The 21575-nt window shown below is 43.2% G+C and overlaps 1 protein-coding gene across 4 annotated transcripts in view; it reads right to left on the bottom strand.

Annotated features, from left to right (window-relative positions):
- Positions 1-5013: 5013 nt before the first annotated feature.
- triqk (triple QxxK/R motif containing) overlaps positions 5014-21575 on the bottom strand; it is a 55196-nt gene continuing 38634 nt past the window's right edge. For 3 of the 4 annotated variants that reach the window (XM_071373881.1, XM_071373884.1, XM_071373880.1), the window contains exons 3-4: positions 18620-18705; positions 5014-5992 (exon numbers count right to left, since the gene is read on the bottom strand). In XM_071373881.1, coding sequence (XP_071229982.1) covers positions 5885-5992; positions 18620-18705 — 194 coding nt within the window. In that variant the 3' untranslated portion in view covers positions 5014-5884. The remainder of the gene's footprint in view (positions 5993-18619; positions 18706-21575) is intronic. The other variant, XM_071373882.1, reaches the window with a different exon arrangement.

Below are 21575 nucleotides of genomic sequence, written 5' to 3'. Positions count from 1 at the left end.
TACGTTTGACCAGAGTCCCACGGGAAGTGGTGCACTACGTTTGACCACAGTCCCACGGGAAGTGGTGCACTACGTTTGACCACAGTCCCACGGGAAGTGGTGCACTACGTTTGACCAGAGTCCCACGGGAAGTGGTGCACTACGTTTGACCAGAGTCCCACGGGAAGTGGTGCACTACGTTTGACCACAGTCCCACGGGAAGTGGTGCACTACGTTTGACCAGAGTCCCACGGGAAGTGGTGCACTACGTTTGGCCAGAGTTCCACGGGAAGTGGTGCACTACGTTTGACCACAGTCCCACGGGAAGTGGTGCACTACGTTTGACCACAGTCCCACGGGAAGTGGTGCACTACGTTTGACCACAGTCCCACGGGAAGTGGTGCACTACGTTTGACCACAGTCCCACGGGAAGTGGTGCACTACGTTTGACCAGAGTCCTATGGGAAGTAGTGCACTATGTAGGAAATAGGGTGCCTTTTGGGAAATCCATGATGTGTGTTTTGGTATTCAGCATACACATTCAGTCAATCAGCGGAAAGCTTTCTGTTTAATCCCATACGCTAATCTCTGGGATCTGTAAAGCAGAGGTAGGTGTGTGTGTGTGTGTGTGTGTGTGTGTAAGCAGACATTTGTGCTCAGGAATGCAGGTCCTGAGTTGAGAAAACGTAGCAGCATGACTACACAGTCTTAAGGACATAGCAAATCCTAACGACGTTCTTGGGCAGTGAGGAGAGGTAATTGGAATATGATTAGTGTCATGACTGTCCACGAGAATCGAAATAGGTCAGATTAGGTTTTACAATGAATAACTTCAATCATTCCCCCTCTCACCCACAGAGGAAGTAGGAAATAACTAAATCAAAGGACAAGATTCAGGTCTGTCAAGATTCAACAGACTTTTCCAACTGAAACTAACTTGTTCAAACGCGAAACAATATTTCGAACAGGGAAACGGTCAGAGGCGATCTATTGAACAATGTCGTTTTGTTTGTTATTTTGTGATGTCATTCAAAATGTTATCAAGAAAATACAGGAAAGTATACTCACTACATGTATGAAGTGTCCGTAATATGAACAATTATGAAAGTGTTTTTGTTAATTAAGAGAGGGATGTGATTTGAGAAGCTATAAGATAATTGTTTTTATAACTCAATAAGTAGTTACCGCCCCCGAGTGAAGTCATAGAGCCTGTCAGCCTGCCGGAACCGCCCGTTTCCTGCAAACTGTATAAATGATGGGTTAATAATTAACCAGACCAGAAAGACGTAGAGCTGCAGCTGCATATTTAAAGTGGTTTGAACTCTGAATGTCAACACGAGGTGGAGACGATAAACTCACCTCTCGGACAATATTATCGTATTATATCATATTACGCTACTCTCATCACCCCACTGGGAACCATCGACATGGCTGGCTATCATCAAGAGCGAATGGAAGGAAAGTCAACTCTAGTTCTGTTCAGGACTTCCCAAATTCACAGGATACCGGACAACTACAGAGAAGAACAGTAAAAGACTTGTCAGAACCATTTCGAACAATCAGAGCCTTACATGTGTAACAGATGTATATGTACTCTCCATGCGTTGTGTTTTCTCAAAATAAATCACTTCGGCCAGTGGTCCCAGTTCAATCATTTATTTCTGTTGTTAAATGGGAAACAGCACGTTAGTTGTGCAGGGCTTAACGGTATTGATGGCTGTCGATGGCAACATCTGTAGCATGAAGACAACTGTGTTAGCAGTGGCTTATGTGACCATGACATCGGTGCATGCTAGCTAACACACTTATTTACAGCAATCATATGCCAAAGCACATCCCAGAAAGCCCCTCATTCCTAACAGGTACCATATACCCACACATGTATAAATCAGTAACGTACAGCAAACTTGTACACATTGTAAAATAGAAAACAGTATTCAGAACGTGACCTATCCCTTGCATCACATTTTCCTACTGGGAAAACCTGACATTCGCAATCTCCCCCTATCTGCAAGCGGGGCCAATCACAATACACCCTATTGTCATCAGAGTTGAACTAACCAATAAGAATGCTTGAACATTAAATACACATTTCTTTAGAGGCAAATGGAAACATAACCAACCCTGTTACACAGGCCCAACTCCCTTTCCAAGGCTGCCCTGTTCACCGAGAGAGATCCCAGGCATTTCACTTAAATATATTTATGATCTTACTCAAAGCGGGCGGCGGTTCGTGTGCAACGTATATGGTTACTGTAGGTGAGAGTAGTTTCTGAATGTACCAATGTTAAGTGTCTCTGTCCCTCTCTTCTTTAACATGCAGCCAATGTTGTTGTCATTCCGCTAGGTACCCGTTTTCAGCATATTAAGTCTCTAGTCAATAACCGATGCCAATGGTGTATGTTTATCCCATCTAATTAAATAAATAAACCAATTTGTGTAGTACTGAATCATAAGGCTTTTTTTTTTTTTTTGTAGATGGAAGGAGGTTACGACTGTTCAGAATGATGATATGATTCGAGGTTTTAATAAGTTGAGTGTTTATAGATTTAATAGGTAAAGACCTTTTAGCATTTAATTCTGGAAATGGTAACTCTTTAAAGAATCACTCTCGTGGTGCCCCAGATCGTAATGAGTTCATTGTTACATAATTCATTCAAAATCGGGTAACAATTAAACAGTTAGGTAAATTGATAAATCTTCAGATTAAATGTTAAAGTTAAGTCACGACATTAGGTAGCAACATGACTCTGCAGTCTTAAGGACAGAGCAAATCCTGACGTCTTTGGGCAGAGAGGAGAAGTGACAGGAATATGAATAGGTAGCAGTCAGTCCACATTCTTGATGCTTCCCAATGACACCCTATTCCCCATAGGGCTCTGGTCTAAAGTAGTGCACTATATAGGGAATAGGGTTCCATAGGGCCCTGGTCTAAAGTAGTGCACTATGTAGGGAATAGGGTGCCATAGGGCTCTGGTCTAAAGTAGTGCACTATATAGGGAATAGGGTGCCATAGGGCTCTGGTCTAAAGTAGTGCACTATATAGGGAATAGGGTTCTATAGGGCTCTGGTCTAAAGTAGTGCACTATATAGGGAGGCATGTGGGACACAAATCTAGTTTCAATGGACCTTCAGAAAATATTCACACTCCTTAACTTTTTACACATTTTGTTGAGTTACAACCTGAATTTAAAATGTATTAAATTTAGATTTTGTCACTGGCATCACACACAATACCCGTACTGTCAAAGTGGAATGTTTGATATTTTTACAAATTAATTTAAAAAAATAAAAAAAGCTGAAATGTCTTGAATCAATAAGTATTCAATCCCTTTGTTATGGCAGGCCTAAGTTTAGGAGTAAACATGTGCTTAACAAGTCACATAAAACAATTGCATGAACTCAGTGTGCAATAGTGTTTAACATGATTTTTATTGACTACCTCATCTCTGTACCCCACACATACAGATCATTGTAAGGTCCCCCAGTCAAGCAGTGCATTTCATTAACAGATTCAACCAAAGACCAGGGAGGTTTATTCAATGCCTCGCAAAGAAGGGCACCTATTGGTAGATGGGTACCAAAAATAAATAGATATTGAATATCCCTTTGAGCATGGTGAAGTTATTAGTTACACCCAGTCACTACAAAGATACAGGCATCCTACCTGATTCAGCTGCTGGAGGAGAAGGAAAAGCTGGTTCAATCTGCTTTTCAACAGACACTGGGAGATGAATTCACCTTTCAGCAGGACAATAACCTAAAACATAAGGCCAAATCTACACTGGAGTTGCTTACCAAGTGGACAAGATGGCGTAGCAGCGCAGACGTGGTGTGTCGTCCTCTCGTGTATTTTTTGTATTTTTTGTATATATTTCAATTTATTTTCAATCTCAAACCATTTTTAAAATAAATATACCTTCCGGTAACCTGCCTCACCCAATGTGATACGGATCTGCTATTTTTTTTTTAAGACCTTATAGCCAGAACCTCGCTAACCAGCTACTACCTATTTAGTCATTGTTAGCCACTGCTAGCGGCCTTTACATTCTGCATCAGCCCCAAAGCTGATCATCACAGCTAGCTAGCTGCCACCGAGTGTCCCAGCCCCGAAACTGATCATCACAGCTAGCTAGCTGCCACCGAGTGTCCCAGCCCCGAAACTGATCATCACAGCTAGCTAGCTGCCACCGAGTGTCCCAGCCCCGAAGCTGATCATCACAGCTAGCTAGCTGCCACCGAGTGTCCCAGCCCCGAAGCTGATCACAGCTAGCTAGCTGCCAACGAGTGACCCAGCCCCGAAGCTGATCATCACAGCTAGCTAGCTGCCACCGACTGACCTTTTTTTTGCCTTTACCTCCCTTATCTCACCTCATTTGCTCACATTGTATAGACTTATTTTTCTACTATATTATTGACTGTATGTTTGTTTTACTCCATGTGTAACTCTGTGTTGTTGTACGTGTCAAACTGCTTCGCTTTATCTTGGCCAGGTCGCAATTGTAAATGAGAACTTGTTCTCAACTTGCCTACCTGGTTAAATAAAGGTGAAAAACATACATAAAAAAGGACACTTGGTAACAACAAAATGCAGGAAAAGTCAAGGGGTGTTAATAGTTTCTGAAGGCTACATTACTATTCAGATGGTATTACAGCCAAACAAAAAAGGGACCAATGAAACCAAGAAATCTGTATAAAAATATATGTATAATAAAGAAAAAGCGAAGAAGAGTGGCAGGTTATTCGAACAATCAAGATAAGGTCTCCAAGGCGGTTTAGAACTTCTGTTGATTGATGCATCATCATCATCAGCATCATCATCTCTTACAAAAGGCAGATGGTCGTTAGTGTCACGTAGAAGATAATATCCGTGTTTCTCCTTCTGTTAGTGCCAGGTAAAGGTTGGGAAGTCTCCTCTGTAAAATCAGGAAGACTCTTCAGATGGTGATCCAGACGTTGTCCAGGACATGATGCATTTATACAATCTGTGTTTTGCGGAGTACAGCAGACACCATCCAGATATTACAAACGGAATTAAAACAATATTCCAAAATTTATTGAACTTATAACATTCATTAATATTCTCAACATTACTATAAAGTCATGAATAAAATGCATCAGTGATTCATATTTCTGAAGAGGCAACAGGACTGCCTCTCTGTCTGTGTTCGTGCATTTCTCTACCGCTTTGTGTAGCTGTTAGCGATGATGCTAATGCAATGTCAAACGTCTTCTTGGTAGATGGTAAAGCTTTCCTTCCCCCAAAATAACCTCTCAATTAAATGTTAACTACAAAAAGTAGACTATTCCTAATTGGCAGAATGATATGATTATTTGCAACAATGCAGTGGCCAATTGTTTTGCAAACTCTGCCATCACATGAAGGCTACAGTGTCATCGCTTATCAAACAGTCTATTGCTGGTGTGCACTTGCTTCGAAAATGATATATTAGTTTATTTTTCCCAGACCTCAAGTGGTCTGGACTTAGAACCACAACTAAAATGGAATGTTCTATAAAAGTGTGATTTTGAGACAAAAAGCCCCCCCCCCCAAAAAAAACTGGGAAAAACAAAATGGAGAAAACAGAAATAAGGAAAAAAACTAAATGGAATCAGATAAAAAAAAATAATAATAATCTTGGGTCAAATTTGCATCCAGATGAGTCATTGAGCCACGTTGACAGAGCCTGAGAATAGACAATGAGCCATGTTGACAGAGCCTGAGAATAGACAATGAGCCATGTTGACAGAGCCTGAGAATAGACAATGAGCCATGTTGACAGAGCCTGAGAATAGACAATGAGCCATGCCATGTTGACAGAGCCTGAGAATAGACAATGAGCCATGCCATGTTGACAGAGCCTGAGAATAGACCAGCAAGACCCCGAGGTTAAGTTGCCCTGCTTTAGTCCACATCCAGGTCCATGTCCAGTTCAGTGCTCAGGTTGAGGTAGAAGAAGGCGTACACACAGAGCATGAACACCAGGATGGCTAAGATGACCAGGAAAGCATCCTGCAATCAAAGAAAGGGGAGGGACATGTATATAGTTAAAAGAGGCAATCTGCAATTTTTAAATAATGATATACACTGAGTATAGTTTCCATGACATAGGATGACCAGGTGAAAGCTATGATCCCTTATTGATGTCACGTGTTAAATCCTCTTCAATCAGTGTAGATGAAGAGGAGGAGATGGGTTAAAGAAGGATTTTTAAGCCTTGAGACATGGACTGTGTATGTGTGCCATTCAGAGGGTGAATGAGCAAGACAAAAGATTGAAGTGTCTTAGAACGGGGTATGGTAGTAGGTGCCAGGTGCACCGGTTTGAGTGTGGCAAGAACTGCAACGCTGCTGGATTTTTCACGCTCAACAGTTTTCCGTGTGTATCAAGAATGTTCCACCACCCAAAGGACATCCAGCCAACTTGACACAACTGTGGGAAGCATTGGAGTCAACATGGACCCAGCATCCCTGTGGAACGCTTTCGACACCTTGTAGAGTCCCATGCCCTGACAAACTGAGGCTGTTCTGAGGGCAAAAAAGGTTGCAACTGAATATTAGGAAGGTGTTCCTAATGTTTTGCACACTCAGTGTATGTCCATTGATTGTAGAAAAATAAGACCATAGACCCCTCATGAGTTTAGTTAAACTGTCGTACCTAAAGTTACGGGACAAAGACCACGTGGATTTATAAAGAGAGGGATGACAAACATCTGGAAAGAACATTTAGAAAAAAAACGACAGAAAATAAACTCAAATTAAAATCTGATTTAAGAAAAACTTCTAAATATTAGAATCAAATCAAACCCCACCTGAGGAATTAGCATTTAAGATTAAATCACTAAAAACATTAGTGATCTCAAAAAATCTCAAAAATGAGATGCTGAACAACAGCTCTGAGCTGCAAGGTGCTGAGCTCAAGTTATTCAACCTCATGTTAACCCTGAATCACAACTGTAATCTAGTGGTCAATATTAATACTGTATCAAACAGTTATTCAACCTCATATTGAGCTGGGACTGTTAACCCTGAATCACAACTATAATCTAGTGGTCAATATTAATACTGTATCAAACAGTTATTCAACCTCATATTGAGCTGGGACTGTTAATCCTGAATCACAACTGTAATCTAGTGGTCAATATTAATACTGTATCAAACAGTTATTCAACCTCATATTGAGCTGGGACTGTTAATCCTGAATCACAACTGTAATCTAGTGGTCAATATTAATACTGTATCAAACAGTTATTCAACCTCATGTTCACCCTGAATCACAACTGTAATCTAGTGGTCAATATTAATACTGTATCAAACAGTTATTCAACCTCATATTGAGCTGGGACTGTTAACCCTGAATCACAACTGTAATCTAGTGGTCAATATTAATACTGTTTCAAACAGTTATTCAACCTCATATTGAGCTGGGACTGTTAATCCTGAATCACAACTGTAATCTAGTGGTCAATATTAATACTGTATCAAACAGTTATTCAACCTCATATTGAGCTGGGACTGTTAACCCTGAATCACAACTGTAATCTAGTGGTCAATATTAATACTGTATCAAACAGTTATTCAACCTCATATTGAGCTGGGACTGTTAACCCTGAATCACAACTGTAATCTAGTGGTCAATATTAATACTGTATCAAACAGAAGCCAACATGGCCTATATAGCGGTCATCAATAATACACTGCTCAAAAAAATAAAGGGAACACTTAAACAACACAATGTAACTCCAAGTCAATCACACTTCTGTGAAATCAAACTGTCCACTTAGGAAGCAACACTGATTGACAATAAATTTCACATGCTGTTGTGCAAATGGAATAGACAAAAGGTGGAAATTATAGGCAATTAGCAAGACACCCCCAATAAAGGAGTGATTCTGCAGGTGGTGACCACAGACCACTTCTCAGTTCCTATGCTTCCTGGCTGATGTTTTGGTCACTTTTGCATGCTGGCGGTGCTTTCACTCTAGTGGTAGCATGAGACGGAGTCTACAACCCACACAAGTGGCTCAGGTAGTGCAGCTCATCCAGGATGGCACATCAATGCGAGCTGTGGCAAGAAGGTTTGCTGTGTCTGTCAGCGTAGTGTCCAGAGCATGGAGGCGCTACCAGGAGACAGGCCAGTACATCAGGAGACGTGGAGGAGGCCGTAGGAGGGCAACAACCCAGCAGCAGGATCGCTACCTCCGCCTTTGTGCAAGTAGGAGCACTGCCAGAGCCCTGCAAAATGACCTCCAGCAGGCCACAAATGTGCATGAGTTTCTTCATTACCTTTCACACCTCATTACAACTCTCATCAGCCACAGGTCCACTAGAGTCCACTAGAATCCACTAGAGTCCACTAGGACCCACACGGGTCCACTAGAATCCACTAGGGTCCACTAGAATCCACTAGGGTCCACTAGAATCCACTAGGGTCCACTAGAATCCACTAGGGTCCACTAGAATCCACCAGGGTCCACTAGAATCCACTAAGGTTCACTAGAATCCACTAGGGTCCACTCTCCTCTCAACCTTTGTCTTAAGAAGTCATTACCAAACTTTCTAATCAAAACTGAAGTGATTCAAGTGTTTTGTTCATTCAAATGGTTCATTCAGGGGCATTGCTATACTGTGTGTCGAGATAGCTGAACAGGTCCTGCTCTGGGCTAGCTGTTTGCAGTAGGCCTTTCCTTCAAGTAGGTTATTCATAAAAATGTACTAAAGGGTGAGACCATTTCAATATGCATAAAGATACCAGCACCTCCAGTATGGGTATTTTTAGATGTAACCAACAGAAACCAAGGTCCTAATAGAGGATGTGAATTTATTCTAAACATTCACATATCTGCAATTATAAAGCTTAGTTACTTTCAACACACACACTTCCCTTCATAAGTGTAATGCTGATATTCTCATCTCTAAATCCTCAATATGCTGTAGGAGCACTGCCATCTTTCAGAGACAGGGAGGAATGACACTGGACAAGGCTGATGATGAGTAGGTCAGATACAGGGAGGAATGACAGGCCAAGGCTGATGAGTAGGTCAGAGACAGGGAGGAATGACACAGGACAAGGCTGATGATGAGTAGGTCAGAGACAGGGAGGAATGACAGGCCAAGGCTGATGATGAGTAGGTCAGAGACAGGGAGGAATGACAGGCCAAGGCTGATGAGTAGGTCAGAGACAGGGAGGAATGACAGGCCAAGGCTGATGAGTAGGTCAGAGACAGGGAGGAATGACACAGGACAAGGCTGATGATGAGTAGGTCAGATACAGGGAGGAATGACAGGCCAAGGCTGATGAGTAGGTCAGAGACAGGGAGGAATGACACAGGACAAGGCTGATGATGAGTAGGTCAGAGACAGGGAGGAATGACAGGCCAAGGCTGATGAGTAGGTCAGAGACAGGGAGGAATGACAGGCCAAGGCTGATGAGTAGGTCAGAGACAGGGAGGAATGACACAGGACAAGGCTGATGATGAGTAGGTCAGAGACAGGGAGGAATGACAGGCCAAGGCTGATGATGAGTAGGTCAGAGACAGGGAAGAATGACAGGCCAAGGCTGATGATAGGTAGGTCAGAGACAGGGAGGAATGATACAGGCCAAGGCTGATGATGTGTAGGTCAGAGACAGGGCGGAATGACAGGCCAAGGCTGATGATGAGTAGGTCAGATACAGGGAGGAATGACAGGCCAAGGCTGATGATTAGGTCAGAGACAGGGAGGAATGACAGGCCAAGGCTGATGAGTAGGTCAGAGACAGGGAGGAATGACACAGGACAAGGCTGATGATGTGTAGGTCAGAGACAGGGAGGAATGACACAGGCCAAGGCTGATGATGAGTAGGTCAGATACTTGGTTTAATGGTCTAAGACGTTGGTTGCTCGCGTGGGAAGCCCGGGTTGGTATCCCGCGTTTCACATCGACAGAACAGCTGCGTCGGGTAAACTCAAGGGGGGCGCGGTTTCCAATATTACATTTGTTGTTGTTGTCAATGTAACTTTTTTGAGCGACCCGACCAAATTGACATAGAAATGTGCATTATAGATCCATCATTCTCATTGAAAGCCAGTCTAAGAAGTGGTAGATCTACTCTATGTGGGATATTTCTATGTTTCCCGTTCTTAAGTTTAGTTTTTGCATCTTTTACTTTAGACCAGCTTCAAAATACTATATTGTAGAAAATAGTCCAAATAAAAACCCTTGAATGACTAGGGTTTCCAAACGTTTGACTGGATCTGTACTTATTTATGAAAACGCATTGAACGGATGTGGGTGGAGCAAAGTCTACATATGGGTGCAAATTAAAAACTCAAAAAGCTCTGAGGCCGATATGTAAAACTTAAAAAGAGCAGAGATACTAGTAAGAGCCGTGTTTCTTTTCCCTCAACTATACTGAACAAAAATATTACATTTCTTAGAATGCAAGAAAACTGAAATCTATCATTTCTAGCAGCATGTCACCCATGGCAACTAGAGGCAAACAAATAAAATAAACCTCTAGATCACCTTTACGAACAGCGACGCAGACGAAGCCCAAAACTCTTCCCGCATTTGGCAAATCTGACCATAAATCTATCCTCCCGATTCCTGCTTACAAGTGGATACTAAGCTACAGGACTGTTTCACTAGCAGAATGAAATATGTTCCAGAATTCATCCAATGGCATTGAGGAGTTTACCAGCTCAGTCACAGGGTTCATCAATAAGTGAATCAACAACGTCGTCCCCAAAGTGACCGTACGTACATATCCTAACCAGAAGCAATGGATTACAGGCAACATCCACACTGAGCTAAAAGCTAGAGTTACCACTTTCAAGGAGCGGGACACACTTATAAGAAATCTTGCTATGCCCTCCGCCGAACAATCAAACAGGCAAAGCATCAATACAGGACTAAGATTGAATCCTACTACACCGGCTCTGACACTCGTCGCATGTGGCAGGGCTTAAAAACTATCATGGAGTAGAAAGGGAAACCCAGCCGTGAACTGGCGAGTGACGCGAATCTACCAGATGAGCAAAATGCCTTCTATGCTCAATTCGAGGCAATTAACACTGCGAGAGCAATTTAAACTTCTCCCTGACCCACTCTGTAATACCTACATGTTTCAAGCAGACAACAATAGTCCCTGTGCTTAAGAATGCCAAGGTAACCTGTCAAAAATGACTATCGTCCCATAGCACTCACACACACAATGCATTGCTCTGGCAACAGTGGCAACCAGCCATTAATTCCAATAAAGCATTAACTGAATTGAATTGTGGGTTCCCGCTCCTTGGCTCCCCGAACAACATCACACCACCTGGTCACTGCAGCATGCCAAGATCCACCAGCTCCATGAAGCAGCTGGCCCAGGCCTACCTGCCTGCCACACACACACACACGCTCTGGGCTCCAGGACAGCCTGGCCAGCTGGAGCCCTAAGAGACACCAGCTGCAGCGGAGACCAGAACACACGGAGGAAAGGGGTCCTCAAATCGTCTCACACAATAACAGGCCCAACAAAGTCGTAACCGTCAGCGAGAGAGAGTGGTGTTCCCCAAAATCTGGCTAACAGTGTCATATTTTTTTTAGCCCAAGGCCTCAAAGACAAACGGGAAGATCACCCCTCTAAAATAAATATTAAAACATGATTTCTGCAGTGTTAAAATACTATATTGGTTTTGGGGGTGACCAGAGAGATATACCTGCTGGAGCGCGTGCTACAGGTGGGTGCTGCTATGGTGACCAGCGAGCTGAGATAAGGGGGGACTTTACCCTAGCAGGGTCTTGTAGATGACCTGGAGCCAGTGTGTTTGGTGACGGTATGAAGCGAGGGCCAGCCAACGAGAGCGTACAGGTCGCAGTGGTGGGTAGGATATGGGGGCTTGGTGACAAAACGGATGGCACTGTGATAGACTGCATCCAATTTATTGAGTAGGGTATTGGATGCTATTTTGTAAATGACATCGCCGAAGTCAAGGATCGGTAGGATAGTCAGTTCTACGAGGGTATGTTTGGCAGCATGAGTGAAGGATGCTTTGTTGCGAAATAGGAAGCCAATTCTAGATTTAACTTTGGATTGGAGATGTTTGATGTGAGTCTGGAATTATTATAATAATAATATTAATAATAATAACAACTTTATTTGTTAATAACCAGGTTTCCATCCAACCATGTCATGTGGATGCATTAGTAATAGCAGGGCCGATGGAAACATGAAATACGATTTTATAAAATGCAGACAGACAATTTGTTTGTTGGACATGGTGGGATCATTTTGTATTATACGGGAAATAACGGTGGAAACGCCTTTTTGCACAAATATCGATATAATAACTACAGTATCAAAGTAAACCAGAAAAGATAGTCTATTTTTTTATGGAATTATTAACTCTTTGCTCCTATCGCACTTTACTAATGTCACTGCCTACTCTAGACAACTCGTTTTTTTAAAATCATATCATTTTAGTTGGAATGCTAAACCAGACAGGATTAAACATGCATATTTATATAATGAATGAGTTTGGGAGGCTGAAATTATACAATATTAAAGCACTAAACATCTCATTAAAAGCTTCACTCATACATGAATTGGTTTGCCAGTAGATTATAAGGAGATGCTCAGCCTTTATTCAGACTGCAACTTCTCATTTTACAATTAATTGAAAATTAAACTTTGTTCAACGTATCACCCTTTCTTAAACAATCCTGGTTACGATTAATGTTATCCTCCAGAAAAATACAAAACAAATATTACAACAAATATTACGGTTAAACTCAAATATATGGATTAATAAATAAAATAAAATTTGCTCAGAGCATTTTGAGAAATGCTCCCCGTTCTTTAGTCGCCAACGGAGCAGCGCTTCCACACGGAGGCTGGTGGTCACGTTAAATTATTTAACTTTTTATTATTTTAATTCAGATGTTTATGATGAACCAACGTGACAATGATTTTGAGAAATGAACATTGTTGATCTGAAAACTGTTCCACAAAAAATGAACAGATGAAAAATCATAACTGTTATGCAGAACGGTAGGATAAAATGGTACGTTTTCCCGTTAAAACTCACACGCCGCCTACGAAGTCTTTATAAAATAATTGCCTCCGCATTTCCATGGTTGGATTTTGTATATAGCCTGATAATATGAAATAACACTTTTCAGGTCTCAAACAATTATGTAAGTTTTCAAAATGCATACTGCCTCCAGCTAACCTTGTAGCGGTGGATGACGCTCTGATAGACTGTTGAATTGTGAATGGGAGACGCACTTCAATTACCAGTTGAGAAATTGAAAAATCGTAGCTTTAAAAAAATAAATCATGCACCAAAACTGTGACTGCATCTAGAATTGCTGCTCTACTCCAGCAGCAACAGGAAAAATCTCTCAGGCTCTGTTTGCTGTGATAGTTGTGTTGGATAAATAAGATACATGATGACTAACGAAAGGCCAATTTAATTATGCAAATGAACCTACACACAGATAAGCGGTGGTGGTCAAAAAATGTACTTACATCAACTGGTATTTTCATCAGTGAATAAAAAGCATTATTTTGCAATGGGATTTTTCTTTCTATCAGTAATTTTGTCACCCTTTTGGGGTGTATATTGTGGATCCCCACATCAGGTTTTACAACGATCATAAATTCCTGCTTAGAAATGTTCTCTTCGCTGCCATGGAGTACGGAGGGAGAGAACGGAGGGAGAGAGCGGAGGGAGAGAGCGGAGGGAGCCTACAGAGGGAGAGAGCGGAGGGAGAGAGCGGAGGGAGAGAGCGGAGGGAGAGAGCGGAGGGAGAGAGCGGAGGGAGAGAGCGGAGGGAGAGAGCGGAGGGAGAGAGCGGAGGGAGCCTACAGAGGGAGCCTACAGAGGGAGAGAGCGGAGGGAGCCTACAGAGGGAGAGAGCGGAGGGAGAGAGAGCGGAGGGAGAGAGAGCGGAGGGAGAGAGAGCGGAGGGAGAGAGAGCGGAGGGGGAGAGAGCGGAGGGAGAGAGCGGAGGGAGAGAGCGGAGGGAGAGAACGGAGGGAGCCTACAGAGGGAGAGAGCGGAGGGAGAGAGCGGAGGGAGAGAGCGGAGGGAGAGAGCGGAGGGAGAGAGCGGAGGGAGCCTACAGAGGGAGCCTACAGAGGGAGCCTACAGAGGGAGCCTACAGAGGGAGCCTACAGAGGGAGAGAGCGGAGGGAGCCTACAGAGGGAGAGAGCGGAGGGAGAGAGAGCGGAGGGAGAGAGAGCGGAGGGAGAGAGAGCGGAGGGAGAGAGAGCGGAGGGAGAGAGAGCGGAGGGAGAGAGAGCGGAGGGAGAGAGAGCGGAGGGAGAGAGAGCGGAGGGAGAGAGAGCGGAGGGAGAGAGAGCGGAGGGAGAGAGCGGAGGGAGAGAGCGGAGGGAGAGAGCGGAGGGAGAGAGCGGAGGGAGAGAACGGAGGGAGCCTACAGAGGGAGAGAGCGGAGGGAGAGAGCGGAGGGAGAGAGCGGAGGGAGAGAGCGGAGGGAGAGAGCGGAGGGAGAGAGCGGAGGGAGAGAGCGGAGGGAGAGAGCGGAGGGAGAGAGCGGAGGGAGCCTACAGAGGGAGCCTACAGAGGGAGAGAGCGGAGGGAGCCTACAGAGGGAGAGAGCGGAGGGAGAGAGAGCGGAGGGAGAGAGAGCGGAGGGAGAGAGAGCGGAGGGGGAGAGAGCGGAGGGGGAGAGAGCGGAGGGGGAGAGAGCGGAGGGAGAGAGCGGAGGGAGAGAGCGGAGGGAGAGAGCGGAGGGAGAGAGCGGAGGGAGCCTACAGAGGGAGAGAGCGGAGGGAGAGAGCGGAGGGAGAGAGAGGAGGGAGCCTACAGAGGGAGAGAGCGGAGGGAGAGAGCCTACGGAGAACAAACAGCTTCTCTTTAGAAAACTCCTAACCCCCAGAATGTAATTGTTTTTGAGAATGTGGGAGTGGTCCGTGGACACTAAAGGGACAGTCATGTCGAATAGGTTTCATTTGGTGATCTCATGAAGGACAGGAAACACACAACTATATATCTCTTAAAGCTGTCAGGTATACTTCTGAATGCTGTATAAAATGGATGAATAAGTATAAGAATACTTTTGAAAAGAAAACAAAATGTGATTTAGTCTTAATGAGAATTGGATGTTTTATGGTACCTTATTCACAGTCAGTAGCCACGCCCACGTGGGCACAAACATGATGAGACCCGCCCCTTTTCTATTCAAGTATAAAAGCCCCCGTTATGCAAGTCACACCAGATCACACAAACCACGGTGTAAACTAAGGTTGCAAAATGGTAGAATTTCTAAGACCCGAAGATATGAAGCGGTAGCTACAAGTTGAAATGGTTGGCACTACAACTCTACCAAAAGGACAAGAGCAGGTGGAGATCATTCCCACGTTGAAATGGTTGGCACTACAACTCTACCAAAAGGACAAGAGCAGGTGGAGATCATTCCCACGTTGAAATGGTTGGCACTACAACTCTACCAAAAGGACAAGAGCAGGTGGAGATCATTCCCACGTTGAAATGGTTGGCACTACAACTCTACCAAAAGGACAAGACCAGGTGGAGATCATTCCCACGTTGAAATGGTTGGCACTACAACTCTACCAAAAGGACAAGAGCAGGTGGAGATCATTCCCACGTTGAAATGGTTGGCACTACAACTCTACCAAAAGGACAAGAGAAGGTGGAGATCATTCCCACGTTGAAATGGTTGGCACTACAACTCTACCAAAAGGAGCAGAGAAGGTGGAGATCATTCCCACGTTGAAATGGTTGGCACTACAACTCTACCAAAAGGACAAGAGCAGGTGGAGATCATTCCCACGTTGAAATGGTTGGCACTACAACTCTACCAAAAGGAGCAGAGAAGGTGGAGATCATTCCCACGTTGAAATGGTTGGCACTACAACTCTACCAAAAGGAGCAGAGAAGGTGGAGATCATTCCCACGTTGAAATGGTTGGCACTACAACTCTACCAAAAGGACAAGAGCAGGTGGAGATCATTCCCACGTTGAAATGGTTGGCACTACAACTCTACCAAAAGGACAAGAGCAGGTGGAGATCATTCCCACGTTGAAATGGTTGGCACTACAACTCTACCAAAAGGACAAGAGCAGGTGGAGATCATTCCCACGTTGAAATGGTTGGCACTACAACTCTACCAAAAGGACAAGAGCAGGTGGAGATCATTCCCACGTTGAAATGGTTGGCACTACAACTCTACCAAAAGGACAAGAGCAGAGCAGGTGGAGATCATTCCCACGTTGAAATGGTTGGCACTACAACTCTACCAAAAGGAGCAGAGAAGGTGGAGATCATTCCCACGTTGAAATGGTTGGCACTACAACTCTACCAAAAGGAGCAGAGAAGGTGGAGATCATTCCCACGTTGAAATGGTTGGCACTACTACTCTACCAAAAGGACAAGAGAAGGTGGAGATCATTCCCACGTTGAAATGGTTGGCACTACAACTCTACCAAAAGGAGCAGAGAAGGTGGAGATCATTCCCAAGTTGAAATGGTTGGCACTACAACTCTACCAAAAGGACAAGAGAAGGTGGAGATCATTCCCACGTTGAAATGGTTGGCACTACAACTCTACCAAAAGGACAAGAGCAGGTGGAGATCATTCCCACGTTGAAATGGTTGGCACTACAACTCTACCAAAAGGACAAGAGCAGAGAAGGTGGAGATCATTCCCACGTTGAAATGGTTGGCACTACAACTCTACCAAAAGGACAAGAGAAGGTGGAGATCATTCCCACGTTGAAATGGTTGGCACTACAACTCTACCAAAAGGACAAGAGCAGAGAAGGTGGAGATCATTCCCACGTTGAAATGGTTGGCACTACAACTCTACCAAAAGGACAAGAGCAGAGAAGGTGGAGATCATTCCCACGTTGAAATGGTTGGCACTACAACTCTACCAAAAGGACAAGAGCAGAGAAGGTGGAGATCATTCCCACGTTGAAATGGTTGGCACTACAACTCTACCAAAAGGACAAGAGAAGGTGGAGATCATTCCCACGTTGAAATGGTTGGCACTACAACTCTACCAAAAGGACAAGAGAAGGTGGAGATCATTCCCACGTTGAAATGGTTGGCACTACAACTCTACCAAAAGGACAAGAGAAGGTGGAGATCATTCCCACGTTGAAATGGTTGGCACTACAACTCTACCAAAAGGACAAGAGAAGGTGGAGATCATTCCCACGTTGAAATGGTTGGCACTACAACTCTACCAAAAGGACAAGAGCAGAGAAGGTGGAGATCATTCCCACGTTGAAATGGTTGGCACTACAACTCTACCAAAAGGACAAGAGCAGAGAAGGTGGAGATCATTCCCACGTTGAAATGGTTGGCACTACAACTCTACCAAAAGGACAAGAGCAGAGAAGGTGGAGATCATTCCCACGTTGAAATGGTTGGCACTACAACTCTACCAAAAGGAGCAGAGAAGGTGGAGATCATTCCCACGTTGAAATGGAAAATAAATCTACAAACTAAAAAGAACGATTATTCAGACCGCAGCTGTTCGAATACTTTAGTCTGGTAAACTCCTCCACTCTAAGAAGAGCTCTGAATGGTACTCTGAAGTATCTATTATAACAACTACGATAGACTGTGACTCCTGGGGAACGCACCTTTCTGTCAATACTCTCCAGCAGATGGACCAGCGACCAGAGAGAGAGACAAGACAAAACACTCGTAAATATGTAAAATTGCAATTTATTTTCGAATGAGCGGTCGTTCATGTAAGGTATTAGTAATTTCTACGAGTGTAGTTATCAGCTATGAGTTTCCCGCTTTTGAGCGGTCCACACCCCCTTCTCTTTGTCTACCAAGCCGTTATATCTGTTTCGGCCACTAGGGACTATCTTTGTATTATGTAATACTAATTGTGGGTGTGTTTCATGTATTTCTGTGATTTCATTAGTAAGTTAGTAAATTAATAATTAAACCAATTTGTATTTTGCTGATTCATAATTTCGTGCAGATATCCAAGGGTTTGCGACGTTCAGTAATGAGACTGATGATGTCATAATACATTACTAGAAGACTCGAGAAGAAAATAGTCGATTCGGAAAACAGACTAAACATTTTCCCGTGGTGCCGACTTCCTAGTTAATTAAAGTTTACATGAATAGTTAATCACGTAATAATAATAATTATTATTCAGATAATTTATTTGATAAAATAAGTCTTCACATTTAATTATAGTCAGACACGACACAGTCATAAAAAAAAATGATAATAAATAAACGCTTTTCATTTACTTTTGGGGGCCAAAAGCTGGCAATTGCCGGCTAACAGAAACCCTGAACAGATTATACTATAAACTACAGCTTACTGCTAACAAAGGAGCTAAATAATATTAGTCATGTTTATATAATATTTGCTACTTATTACATTTTGTGTTGTAAATTGTGTACAATTACATTTTCCTGTATTGTTCCCAGGGCAAATGAGACCTAGGTCTCTCGTTGTTTCCAACGGTTAAATAGAAGTTAATAGATGATGCTTCTAGAAAAGAAATGGCCTAAATGCATAAAGGGAAATAGAACACACTCTAAATATAAAATGGCAGATTAGACGGTGTGTGCTCGTTCGTGACCAGTGGGCATAAAACCACTTCATCACAGAGAGGTTGATATGAAGGAGAAGACCTACGGACCCTTATTCCAGGAGCACTCTTCTTCGCCTCAGCCCTCAACCTCGTCAACTTCAGATCTGACTTGGTCTTCTTGTAGTCTTGTTTACCTGAAATATAAAAATGGACATATATATATATAAAATCAATTAAAATAAATATATGGCTGAGTGCTGGCAACACACAGGACCAGTAAACACTCTCCTCGATAGTTACCGTCTAAATACACTCCTAGACAATCACTCTGGAACAAATAGGCCTTGGCCTCCCACATACAGATGGATGGGGCAGAGTCTCTCTCTCTGCCACTACTCCAGCACTGTGCGTGTATGGTAATGAGGGTGGAACAGACTGGGGGGGGGGGAACTCATTAGCAGACAGAACGTCAAACAGAATGTCTGGTAGTAAACCTCTGCGGGTTCACAACGATTTCATTCAGAACTGAAGAAAATGGTACATGATACTCAAGAGCACAAAATGGTTCCACTTAATAACAAAATGTAATATCAGCTTGAGTGGTTTCTAAATGTCACCTGTTATAGTGTAAACACCATACGACTGGGCCTAGGTGAACTCGTTTTATCAGCTTGTTAAAGCAGCTGGAAGGCTTTGGTCATTTAGATGTATTAAGGATCCCCATTACTCTTCCTGGGGTCCAGCAACATTAATACGGTTACATACAACATTACATAACACTTTCAGTGTGTCCCCCTCAGGCCACTACTCTACTACCATACATCTACAATACAACATCCATGTGTACGTGTGTAGTGTGTGTGTCTGTGTGTGTCTCTTCACACAGTCCCCGCTGTTCCATAAGGTGTATTTTTACATGGTTTTTAAATCTGATTCTACTGCTGCATCAGTTACCTGATGTGGAATAGAGTTCCATGTAGTCATGGCTCTATGTAGTACTGTGCACCTCCCATAGTCTGTTCTGGACTTGGGGACGGTGAAGAGACCTCTGGTGGCATGTCTTGTGGGGTATTCATGGGTGTAGAGACGAAATAACTACAGTAATTTTGTTCCGACTATGCCTGCAGAGAGAGATTAGTCAGTAAACTTCCTGTCATCGCAGTGTTAAATATAGTCTGCCCTATATGAAGAACCAAATTAAAATAATTACCCAACGTATGAGAAATAAATTATTTATGGGTTTGCCGTACAGGCAGGTATTTTGGACAACAATGGCATTTAAATCAAATTTAATCACGCACAATATGACAGGACTCAGGGTTCGAGAGGAGCTGGGGGGGGTGAAGACCAGGATGTGGTCGATGGATGGAGAGCCATACACAGTTTTCCTTCAGGGTCTGACCAATGAAACCACCAATTGGGGAGAGATAATGAAAATGTGTTCAAAAACCGAAAGAACCGTTTGTTGAATTTGTAGAATGGTTTAGATCAGGAGGTGGTGCCGTGGTAATTTCCTGTTTAACTCAATAAAGAGAGAGAGAGAGCCAACCACACACAAGTCAGAGTTAAATTATATATTCCATCTTTAATATATATACAAGCTTCACCAAAGCCCTTTAATGACTCTCAGATCAATTCAGTGTCTATCAATGAATTCTCTGAGAGTGCTTACAAAACAATTATTATTTTCATGTATAGCCAAGATACACCCCTCTCAACTTACAAAGAATCCTTTACCCGAAAGAGGAGTATCCTATCGCTAGACAGCATCAGCTATAAATCATCGTTCAGTTTGATCTCCCAAGACAAGGTTTAAATCTCATGCTTGATACTTCACTGTCTACCAAAACATTACCTCATCCAATGGCATATATCAATTGTCATTTCCTAGATACTCCCAAACCTGGACAAACTCAAAATCAGACAGTGAGGCCCTTAGGTCAAATACTAGGTCAAGATAAGGGCGACCTCAGAGGGGACATACAATGGTTCCAAACACGGCCAAACTCCTTCCCCCTATGAGAAAAGTAGGGAGTGACTGGCGTACAGACATTGTATGAGATAAATAACTGGTTCCCCAATTAATAACGCCATCCCTTCACATGGTTTAGGAATAGTTACAAACAACGTTCCCATAAGAAAACAACGTTCCACTCTGTCCTCCTCCCCTTCTAATATTCTACTTAGCACCACATGGTTTAACAGATACATTGACATATGAAGACAAGCCTGACCTCTCCCCTCTCTGGCCCCAAGTTACCAATCCCTAGCTCAGAAGATTCTAATGACAAGTATCTCACAAGCATATGATGAAAATAACATGTTATCTATCTATGTTACCTTGCTATATCTGATTCTGCCACGACAGTGGTTAGACACGGTGGGTTACCTGACATTGGAGAAGACACACTCAATTCCTCTTACTCACTCACTCATTCCTATGGGACTGATACCAGTATGAAGAGCTGGTCATGTCTAATAGTTATCTATGGGACTGATACCAGTGTAGAAGAGCTGGTCATGTCTAATAGTTATCTATGGGACTGATACCAGTGTAGAAGAGCTGGTCATGTTTAATAGTTATCTATGGGACTGATACCAGTGTAGAAGAGCTGGTCATGTCTAATAGTTATCTATGGGACTGATACCAGTGTAGAAGGGCTGGTCATGTCTAATAGTTATCTATGGGACTGATACCAGTGTAGAAGAGCTGGTCATGTCTAATAGTTATCTATGGGACTGATACCAGTGTAGAAGAGTTGGTCATGTCTAATAGTTATCTATGGGACTGATACCAGTGTGAAGAGCTGGTCATGTCTAATAGTTATCTATGGGACTGATACCAGTGTAGAAGAGTTGGTCATGTCTAATAGTTATCTATGGGACTGATACCAGTATGAAGAGCTGGTCATGTCTAATAGTTATCTATGGGACTGATACCAGTGTAGAAGAGTTGGTCATGTCTAATAGTTATCTATGGGACTGATACCAGTGTAGAAGAGCTGGTCATGTTTAATAGTTATCTATGGGACTGATACCAGTGTAGAAGAGCTGGTCATGTCTA

The sequence above is a fragment of the Salvelinus alpinus genome, chromosome 29, assembly GCF_045679555.1.
Source record: "Salvelinus alpinus chromosome 29, SLU_Salpinus.1, whole genome shotgun sequence".
NCBI classification, from domain to species: domain Eukaryota; kingdom Metazoa; phylum Chordata; class Actinopteri; order Salmoniformes; family Salmonidae; genus Salvelinus; species Salvelinus alpinus.
The sequence above is the reverse complement of the archived record's forward strand: the minus strand, read 5'-3'. Positions and strand labels throughout refer to the sequence as shown.